General features: G+C 30.6%; 1 protein-coding gene and 1 long non-coding RNA gene across 7 annotated transcripts; one reads left to right on the top strand and one right to left on the bottom strand.

Annotated features, from left to right (window-relative positions):
- Positions 1-28: 28 nt before the first annotated feature.
- Positions 29-11,003, bottom strand: LOC108101719. 6 transcript variants are annotated; one of them, XM_017206163.2, is made up of 9 exons: positions 8,743-8,831; positions 8,249-8,291; positions 7,988-8,144; positions 5,992-6,114; positions 5,036-5,256; positions 4,855-4,971; positions 3,657-4,067; positions 3,159-3,591; positions 29-2,609 (listed from the first exon to the last, which is right to left on the bottom strand). In XM_017206163.2, exons 4-9 carry the CDS (start codon positions 6,010-6,012, stop codon positions 2,364-2,366), a joined length of 1,449 nt encoding a protein of 482 aa, XP_017061652.1. In that variant the 5' UTR covers positions 6,013-6,114; positions 7,988-8,144; positions 8,249-8,291; positions 8,743-8,831; the 3' UTR covers positions 29-2,363. The 6 variants fall into 6 exon arrangements, with proteins under 6 accessions (XP_017061652.1, XP_017061653.1, XP_017061654.1 ...); XM_017206164.2 differs by having other exon boundaries at positions 7,988-8,134; XM_017206165.2 differs by lacking the exon at positions 7,988-8,144.
- On the top strand, positions 9,566-11,010 carry LOC108101720. Its single transcript, XR_006245349.1, has 3 exons — positions 9,566-9,823; positions 10,179-10,403; positions 10,905-11,010. It is a non-coding gene; the product is annotated as an uncharacterized LOC108101720 (long non-coding RNA).
- Positions 11,011-11,018: the final 8 nt, after the last annotated feature.

Genomic DNA, 11,018 nt, shown 5'->3' with positions numbered 1-11,018 from the left:
ATATGTCAGGAATTTGTTTATGTACGATCATATTATATATAATTTTATTTTGTCAGAATATATATAATATACAGCATATTTTACAATAATTTTTTTATTTAATCATGTGTTAATTTTCGATTTCTTAAACACCAACCATGCGTAGACAACTTTAGGACTTTTAATTGAATTAAACTTAGCATATTCTTATGTCATCTTTGTATATAATTTTATATTATACTTATATTATACAATTCTACATTATTGTCGCAGAGCTTACAAATATGTTTTTATTGTATTTGTTACAAGCACTAAAAACACGTACACGAAAGCTAAAAATTCCAGCGTAAAACAGCACATATTAATGAATGTCGATGATAGATTTTTTTGTTGTCTGGTGCGACAAGTTGCAAATAATTTTTTAGGCAAACATAATTAACAGAGCCGATTAACAAGTTGCAAAGGATTGGTATATGAAGAAGTATATATAAAACACCATTTTTGAAGTTTAAAAAGTATTTGACAGATATGTAAAAGCAGGGCTGTGAAGCCAAGTAATTTTGGCTGCGGAACTGTGCTTATGGTGGAACAAATTTCAGATTTGAACTGTGGTTTCAAATTATAATCATTTTTTTAAACCATTTTAAGACAACAACAAGATGTTCTAACTTTAACTTAACATGTGTATTAAATTACTTCCTTGAAAAAGAGATCTTTATTTTTTTGATTGTTCCGGTTGGGTCCATACAAAACATAAATTACAGATTCGGTTTAGGGCTCGGTGGAAAGGGTTAAGCTTCGGACTAATTCATAGCCCTGTCTATAAATTGGTATGATGAACTGGGATATTAACAAAAATACTGATATTAAACACTAAGCTAGCACTGGGCCGAACTTTTCAACCGAATATCAACCTACATACATACATATGATTCTTAATATAATTTTTTGTATATACAAGTTAATAGTTTATAAAGCAAAACAATATATTTTTTGTTAAAAAGTTATATAATAGTTCGATATGTTAAATATTTGATGCGTTATCGCATTTGCTTGATCTTTTCTAGTAAGCTAGTTTACACCAAATTAAAACACGACAAATTACAAATAAACATTTGTAGCACGTCGCACTTAGACTAAATTTAATATAAAAAAATGATATTTAGGATTGGACACGCAGGCACGTGCATCTGAGTAATAATAATAATAAGTAAAATGACATGTATATTATGTAGAGATTTCACGATCAAAAATTGCTATAATCACTTTTTATTCAATTTTATTAGCTTAGTGGTGATTGGTAAAGTTTTAGCTTAAACTTAGTCATGGAGCACATTAACTATAATATTTCAATATTTTTTAATGATTGAAGTGTGGGTAAGTGGAGTGTAATGATTTATTTGTAGCCAACCTTTTTTTATGCACCCAGTCTAGGCTTCGGGTTGGTATTATTATTATTATCACTTTTTGTTTCCGAAAAGTGATCTCTACTTAAAGATCGTGATATGTTTTCAGTTGTTTAGTAAACTTTGGTTTTATATATTTTTTTATTTAGGTACTTCCGCAAAATTGAAATTCTTTATCACTAAAGATTTCTCGGAATTTAAACTGACTGTATAAGCCAATTACATCTTACTTGAAATTGATTGTTATTGGTTGGAAGCATTTCGTTGGAGAAATTATAAACGTAAAACAACTAAGCGCGTAAATGTTTTCTTAAATTTTTCATTGAGTTACAGAACTATTGTACTTTCCATCAAATTTTTAAGATAAGAATTGGTGGCCGGTATAACTTTAATTGTTAGCATCTTTACTTTTTTATATTTACTGTTTTATAATTTAAATGAAATTAGCTACACCAATATTTAAAAAATTGAACAGGAAAAGTTTTCAAAATGATATAGAAAAAAATGTTTTTTTTTTTGTTGCGTCAAAGAGATACAAATTTCGTAAATTCGAATATCATTAAAACAAGGCATTTCATAACAATGTACATATTAAAATAATTTAAAATACCACAGCTTAATTTTAAAGTGGAATCCTTTTTTTAATTTTAAAGTGGAATCCTTTTTTTCAAAGTATTTTCAGAATTTTACCATTAATAATTTCTTAAAATACAAAAGAATACAATAATTTGTGATTCGTGAAAATGTATTTACATTTCTGTAAGTTTTAAAACAATTTGAATAATAATGGTTTTAAAAAAATTTAGTTCCACGTTAAAACCAAACCGAAACTTGATAAATAATCTGAACTGTCTTTGTTAGCAAGGCATAATTTTGTTGGTATGCTACATTTCTCATGTTAAATTGTATAGTATGTACAATATAGATTTTATTAGAAACGAAAAAAAGTACGGGGACAAAGTTGAAATAAGTGAGTTTTTAATAGTTATTGAAGTCGTACAATCCCAGTTCAAATTCATTACTGTTAGGTTTTTTCTCAATTAACATCTTTAAATTGTCGACGTTTTCTACATTTTTAACATAGTTGTCAAATTGTGGTCCAATAAAATTTTCAGGTGTTTCCAGATGGTGCCTTAACTCTTTTTCTTTATTTTGTGTAGAGGTTTCTAAAGGCCATTTTGTTAATCCTCGTACGTAGCGCTGAAAATTGTCATTTACTGGCGGCTTTTTAAGAGAAAACAAAATATTAGTTTTGTTTATAAGGGGTAAATATGTATTACATTTTTAATTGAAACAATCAACCAGACATGGTGAAAACTTCGGCAAGCCGAAACTATTGTATACTTGCAGTTAAAAATTGAAATCTAGAAAAAAAGCCTTGTTTATGATTCAGGGTCTGATACTTACAATGTCAGCAGAAAGCTTTGGTGTTTCTTTAAACATAGAATGACAATAAATGGAATTTAAAACACAGCATTCTCTTAAGTATCCGTTAATTCCCGGCAGCTCAAATAACATACTACATGACATAGCGAGAAGGAAAAGCTATTGCTAAAGTTTTATCGGAATTGCTTTAAATCTAAGTGACTTATTGGCGAAGAAACGGAGAGACTGACTGAATTGCAAGGCTGTATTGACTCGTCTGGTAATGCTGACCAAGAAATTAATGCTCTATCGGACCGAAACGGTTTTCTTAACTGCTTTGCAAACATCTGATAAAAATGAAAAAACCCTGTGCAAGGGTAAATAGGAATCGTTTTATTTATCATTTACCTCTTTGAAAAGTGATCGATTTCGTTCTCTAAAGTGAGATTTTCGAATAGGGTATGTTCTTGGAATACCAATAATGGAATAGTCTCTTTCGGGAACATCACTAGAAAATAGTTCAGTTGCTGGCAACTTTATGCGAGCTGCTCGATTTGCTTGACTAATGCCGTTTTTCCCAAAAAGTAATGCTTTTATTTCTTTATTGGCTTGACTTTCTTTTTTATTGTAGGATGGTGAATTGCCAATTCGACGTGTAGTGGCTTTAATGCCACTCTTATGTCCATTTTTATTATTTTTATCACTTTGAAAATTTTGTTCATTTAGAATTGACATTCGGTTTATGTCACTTAATTGGTAACTGTTTCCGTCAGGGCTTCGATTTTCATCCATTAATATAGAATCAGAACTCCCTAATTGAGGAACATAATTGGCTAGTATGCTGAAAATGAAATAATTTAAGTAAAAAAAAAATTTTGTTAATGTCTTGTGTTTTACTACGCTTACTTTTTTCCGTTAGCAATTTCTTTGAGTGCAGCCGCGCGCGCCGCCAACTCTTCATCTCTTCGTTGCTCTGTTAACTCCTTAGCTCTCTCAGTCCATATAAGTTCCTTAAGCTTTTGAAAACTACCTTGTATAGCAACAGAATTTTGACTTTCTTTCGCATTAACTCTAGTACCATTTGGGACACCCATGTATCGATTTTTACTTGACCTACGTGATGACAAAGAAGCTCCCTGTTGTGGTCGCGTCTCAGCTCCATAATATCGATTTTGACTTGAACTAGGACCACTAGATCCAAATTCAACCAATCTCTGATGGTGTTCAAATGGAATCCGTTGGGGCGTATTTGGCTCTCGGCTAACAACTCGGCCAAAAACAGGAGATCTCGCTCTTTCCTTGGCGCTCATCCTTAGTCTAGTAAATGATAGGAAAAAAATTATGAAGTTAACAACTATTAAGAAGCGAGTGCTGTTTCCACTATTAAATACCACTCCTTTGATTACATTATAAAGGCAAACTTTCCTTTATCTGTTATAAAATTGCACCATTCAAACTGTGTGCGCCACAATTACTTGCCGCAAATTGGTAATAGCGTGCACGTTAAATTTAATAGTAACCTTTCTTTGCGATTTTGTTAGTACAATTATTTTCTTGATCCCAATAAACACTTTATTAATTATATAAATATGCCTTGATATTTCGATATTCGTGGGTAACAAAAAGTTAAATTTTCAAGAAAAAGTATATGTATACCTACATATGTATATTATCAAAATCGGATAACTCTATCATACAGCTGCCATAGGAAAGATCGAAAAATATATACATATATACAACTAATTTATGCTCTGAGGTGTCTCTTTGACTGAGTTGCAAGCATCTTATTGATTCATTATACCTTCTGCAGGGTTACAAGAATAAAATCAAAAATTGACGTGGAGCGATTCATGATGTTAGGTAGACAAATGGCTGACAGGAAATGAAATTTAATGAAAGGGCCATATATATAAATTATATCGTTGGATATTTGGACCTAAGAAAAATTAAATTAAATTATGTCATTATTACTTTATCTTTGCAAACACATTTGCTTAGTTTTTTCGACACCTTATCTGCGAAAAACGCGTTTGGTTTTAATAGTTACTTAAAGGTATGTTTAAGAGTGAGTTTTTTTCAGTTTTTGAATGAGAAAAATACTTACGACCCCAAAAATTGCGAGTTTAAAAAAAGAGGTTCCCAGACATTATAGGTGAAGGGATCCCGATACGTTGGTATTTCATTCGTAATTTCTGCCGCTCGGGACTGCCTTTTTGAAAATCTAAAATCACATTAAAAACATACGTTTTTCACAAATGGTTGAGGTGTTATTCTGCAAAACTTACATCCACATAGCGCGAAGCTGTTCGCATGTTGGCTCCTGTGAGTTTAGTGAAAATGTTTTCGGTACAAACACTTCTCCACCGATATGTGATGATTCTGTTTCAGTTTTCACTCCATTGTTACTATTTAAATTTCTTTCCCGACTTCGAGTGGCGAGGTAATTTGCACTTCCTAGCCTTATGGTTGCCAATATTACCAATACATAAAATTGAATACACGTGATCTGTAACAATAAAAGGTAAGTGAATTATTTTTTTATTAGCAGTTCAAAATTATTATGTTCTTCCTTAGTACATGATATACATTAAACATCCCATCATATACATATATATCAATAATGGTTTTTGATTGAGCCAAAACTTTTCTTTTTATACTTTGGTTGTTTATTTTGAATCTTCTCTTGCGAGACTAACAAAATTTGGTAAAATCTTAATGTACTACATTATTGTAACAGTTTGTTAAACTATATTTATGTTAGACTGTCCTAATAATGGTCGCTGGATGGGACGCTCGTTATTGGATAGCTCCAATACGAGAGAATGAAATTAAAAATGTTCACGCCTTTGTTTTTGATCAGATCGACATGATTTCTTCCAGGTGGCGTTTCCTAACTACTATTGAATTTCGGAATAAATTTGATCAAAATCGGATATCTCTATCATATACATAGCTACCACAGGAGAGATCAAAAAAATATAAATAAATAAAAAAAAAAGGTACGAAAAAATGAAAAATCCGATTTTGCAAAAAATGTAAGGGGGAGCCCATAAAAATTTCGAAAAAAATTTATTAAGTCTTTTCATTATAAATTATGCTGAATTCTTTTCACTTTGACATTTGGACGTCAATTCCATCCAGAGCAGCCAACCTGAAAACTTAATTTGAATTTAAATTTTGTATGTTGCTTTGCGCCAAAACCACTTATTAAATACATTTTCCCTTCTTTTTGTATACATACCAATATGCAACTGCAACCCATTTTTGAACTGTGAATTTAGAATCCCGGAGTTGGCACCAAATATTAAAACGCCTTCCGTGCTTGCATCAGATTGATATGTATTAAAATACGTGGTGGTAGCCTCTGTTTTTTTGGAAAAAATTTAAACGATATATGTATAAGAAAGTATTCAATTTGATAAAAAATGCTTATTATATATGCTACTCATGCCAATAAAAATAACATAACCATTGCAAATCATAATATATCTTTTAAAAGTTTTTTTGAAATTTTTTGTTTGGGAATTTTAGGATGTGTTTAAATTTAATTCGAAAAATTCCTAAAAGTTCTCGACTTGTGTCGAACAACAGAACAATTAACGTATCAATATCCGATTAATATTTGTTAAAAGAAACCCTCATAACAAATAAGCAACATTTATTTAGATCTTAATAACAGCTGTTTTGTACTTTAATTAAATCAATTGAATACGCAATGTTTAAATCGAAGTTTAAGTTAGGTCAGTTGATTTTATTATAGAATAATTATTTTGAGAATAGAACTTCCACATCACTCCTCCTATTAAAGTAATATTATTTAAACATCCAGAAAGAGATCATGGACTTTACTGTCGTTATACATATTCGGTATAGCTTAAATTGTTATACTGCTGGAATTGTTAAAAAGGTTAAAATCTCGCGAGGCGTCGCCTTATAAGTTTAAGGTCCATAAGGTTCCAATTTTAAAACATTTAAACATAACCTTTTTAAAAAAGGTTAAAAAAGGATTGACCTCAAAATCACTGTGGGAGACCTCTTGCGTAATTACTTACTCATCAATAATTAAATCCTCTTTACTTAAGAAATTCATTTAGCATACACACTTGTATATGTAGCTCCCAAAAAAGAAATAAAGAAAAATAAAAAAAAAAACTAGCTTTGGCGAGCTGGAGTTTATATACCCTTGCAGACATCACCAATGTCAAGCCAAAACGGATAAAGGTTAAACAATATCGAAGCTATGGTATAACAATTTTTACACATTGTTTATATTCTCGCCGATTGTTTCTATAACAGCTATACGATATAGCTATTCGATTTTCATCAAATTGGATTCAAGAAACATTGGAAAACTCTGTATCCAAAAAAACATGCATATATGAAAAAACCATGGTGTTATAATTTCGATCCCATCATTTATAGTTTTTGTTTAATATTTCATAGGCCAGATACGGTATAATAGTCAGATCCCACCATCTATAGTTTTTGCTTGACATTTCATAGGCCAGATATGGTATAATAGTAAGATTTTCAAGAAACTTTGTTTTTAGATAATCGTAGTTTAAAAACTCTATATTTCAAAAACCATACTTGTGTAAGGTTAAATTATATCGACTTTTCGATCTTTCCCATGACAACATGATAAAGTCATCCGAATTTTATAAAAAGTAACTTGAAATTCAAGAGACCTAAAAACACTATCTGGAATTAATTGATTGATTAAAAACAACGGCGTAATTTTTTTCCTCATTATTTTTAGATCTCTCTTAAGGGAGCTATTCGGTATATTCATCCGATCGGCCCGTTCCGACTTATATACTGCGTGCAAAACCTTCCCATATTTTTGTAAACTATCAGCAGGAAGCTTTAAAACTATAAGACTAGCTGCAGATCCAGAATATATACTCTTTGGGGGGTCTAAGATGTCTCCTGGCTTTAAAAACTTCGGACTGAAATTATAATACCCTCTGCAAGGGTATAAAAATCTCCAAAAGGTGGCGAAATAAGGACTATGTGACTCATAATTTGATCTAACACTACTCGATAAAGGTTATGTTTATTTTACAAAAGTCAACTTAATCTGTAATTATGTACCATTGGATTGAATTTTCTTTGAAATTAAACTTATTACTGTGCATTTTAAAGTGCAGGTGGAGTGCTTGTAAAGAATTTATTAATAGTGCAAATAGCTTGAAAAAGTGCAAATTCTCTTGTGTCTTCTTTAATTTTTCATTTACTTTTTCCGTCTTTTATTATGTTTTCCAATTTTGCAATAATGCATTTCAAGAAAAATGCGTTTTTTCGTCCAAGAATTAAAATAACGGAGGCACTTTGGATTCCATGATTTACAAAAAATCCTCGTGTCACAAGAAAGTCTCATCCCGCTGAAAAACACTGCAGTTTAAAATATCTAAGATTGGTGTGTACATAAAGAGTATTCGTATTTAACTCACTGACATTTAAAATTTTACAAATTAAATTATTACTATTAATTTTACCTTTAATTCCAGTTCGTTTTTCACCCTTGCCAACTATGTCCACCTTGATAAATGTAGATGCATATAATTAGTTTGTTTTAGTTTTTATGGAGATATTTTATGAAGTAAGATCAGATATCATCTTATTTCATTTTCCGCTACAATTTTAGCACATTCTTGTGCTTAGCTTAAAACCTGAAGAAAACTGTATACATATAGGTATATTTTATGAATGAACCGTCTGTTCATATATACAATTTTTCTTGAGAACATTACACACTTTGTCCTGCGCAGAAAGATATTGGCTACATTGTTAAAGCTCTATTAAGTTGAGACAGGTACTTTTTAAAGCTTAACTTCTTGTATATATGCTAAATAAAATGTTATTGAAAAAAACAAGTATAAATATTTGTTTGAATGGTGTAATATTGGTTTAAAATTTAACACATATAAATATTTTTCAAACTTAGGTCTCGATATGTTTAAATGACTTTCTATTTAATGACTTTAATTACCGTATTTAATTACAAGCGATTTTTATTTACAAGAAATAGATTCGTGTTCGACTGTTTCACTTACACGTTTCGATACCCAGCGTAAACTGAACTAAAATAATGTTGACTTATAACGAATGCAACTTACAACGTATCTGGAGGATAACTAAAGCTTTGAGCTTACGCCTCCTGACAAGCAGAAAGCTATTTGTAAGGGTGGACCCTAACATGGTAGTATAAGTATTAGGTAGTCTCGTCGGGTTGTCTCCGTCCGTCAATAATCATCGCAATGAGTGCGAGTGAAAAAATGGTTTATTTAGTAAGTGCGAAAGAAGCAGCAATTATCTTTGGGGAGCTTCCTTTCTTAATTCTCCATATTTTACATGTTTTTCCTTAATTATTATTAATAATAAAATAATTAAAATACTTATGTCGCAAGCTTTTAAGCATTGTATGCCAAGCCCTTTTTACCGCGAAACTCTCTGGCACAAAAGTATCACGATCTGAATCGAAATACGTCTGTACGTCTGTCCGTCTTTCTTTTGATTTTCAAAACATGGAGTTTTATAATAACCCTTGATTTGAGAAAAAAATTTCATTAAAATCCGACAACGTTATTATATAGCTGCCATACGAGCGATCGAAAAATTTATATAGAAATACGGGAAATAAAATTATAACATCCTTGTTTTTCATCATCAAGCATGATTTTTTGGAATATAGAGTTCTCTAACTACTCTTGAATTACATATTAAATTTCATCAAAATCGGACAAATATATCATATAGCTGCCATACGAACAACAGTCAAATTAACAGGCAAATTAATAGAAAAATTTTAATAGTTTCGATGTTGTGTAGCCCTTATGCATTTTGATTGACATATTTGATGACTGCATGGGTATATAAGCTCCGGCTTTGCTTCAAGTAGCTTTTATCTACAAATATGAGTGTCTTTCACGACACAATTGTACAAAAGTTTAGTTCGTTTTACTTGTAACACGTTATTAGCATGAATTGAAACAAAAAAAATGAGTGAAAATATCAAAGTTGTAGTTCGATGTCGTCCCATGAATCGAAGTGAAATTGAAAGTAAATGTGAAGTAAGCGTTTATATATTAACAATATTTGTTGTTTTTAATTTTGGTTTCTCTGTACATATACTGCAACCATATCATGACTAATTATTGATTTTGTAATCATTTACCTAGGAAAGTTAAAATACATGTGTTTGATTTAAGCAAATTCTAGGGTTCACCAAAAAAAATTGTAGTCGACTGCTCAGAATATTCGCATATGTCTTATAGACGAATTTCATTGACTCATTTTATCACATTTTGTATGTTGGTGCTAGGACCCCAACCTTTTTAATAATCAGATAATAAACCTATAAACTTATACACTAAATAAAAAATTAAACAATTTAACCTCCTTTTTTTTTTTTTTTTTTAATTTCAGAACATTGTTGAATTTAATAAATATGCCGTTTCAGTAAGAAACACTTCTACTCTTTTTTCTCCGAAAAAGATGTTTATATTTGATAGTGCTTATGATATGATCACAAAAACTGAAGTGATTTATAACGAAATGTGCTACTCACTTGTAGAAAGTACTCTCGAAGGATACAATGGAACTATTTTTGCTTACGGCCAGACAGGTTGTGGAAAAACACATACAATGCAGGTAATAATGGTTAAATATGCAGTAGAGAACTTGACACCATTATTTTGATAAAAAATCAAAAAAAAAAAATAAATAAATAAGCACGAAAAGATAAATCATAAATGCCAATGTCGCTTAAATAGTAAGTCTACATTTTTTAGATAGCAAAACATATAAAAAAAAGAAAAGAAGCTAGAACAACGAAACGATGTTCCTATATTTTCGATGATTGTTCATATGACAGCTTCATGATATAGTCGTTCGATACTCTATGAAATAAGTTAAATGTTTTGAACGTTTTCAATTTTATTAAGCATTCAATGCTTATATATATGATATGATATAGAGTATATCGAAGAAAAACGAAGAGAAATCCCGCCTTTACCACGGCCCAATTAAATCAGTTTCTATTTAAATAGATAGATAGTAACTCTCCCAAATACTTCCCAAGTTAAGCATTTTCCAAATTAATGTAACAACTACTTAAATAATTATGAGATTATCATAAATAAATCTTTTCAGATTGGTACTTACTCAGTTAGCTCCTTGATCTGCACTGCAAACTTTCGTCTTCTTGGAGTAAGATAATCACCGCAACCACTTTATTCGCAACATTTACACTTAACACTTTACCCT

This window comes from Drosophila ficusphila, unplaced genomic scaffold (assembly GCF_018152265.1).
Source record: "Drosophila ficusphila isolate 14025-0441.05 unplaced genomic scaffold, ASM1815226v1 contig_220, whole genome shotgun sequence".
In the NCBI taxonomy this organism is placed as follows: Eukaryota; Metazoa; Arthropoda; class Insecta; order Diptera; family Drosophilidae; genus Drosophila; species Drosophila ficusphila.
Note: the sequence above shows the minus strand (reverse complement) of the source record. Positions and strands in the feature narration are given on the sequence as shown.

Coding starts and splice junctions, on each gene's coding strand:
- LOC108101719 (XM_017206168.2), bottom strand. CDS start 6,012: ATGGGTTGCAGTTGCATATTG. Junction 4,972..5,035: donor CAGCTTCGCGCTATGTGGAT/GTAAGTTTTGCA, acceptor ATGTGATTTTAG/ATTTTCAAAAAGGCAGTCCC. Junction 4,068..4,854: donor AACTCGCAATTTTTGGGGTC/GTAAGTATTTTT, acceptor ATCATTTACTAG/ACTAAGGATGAGCGCCAAGG.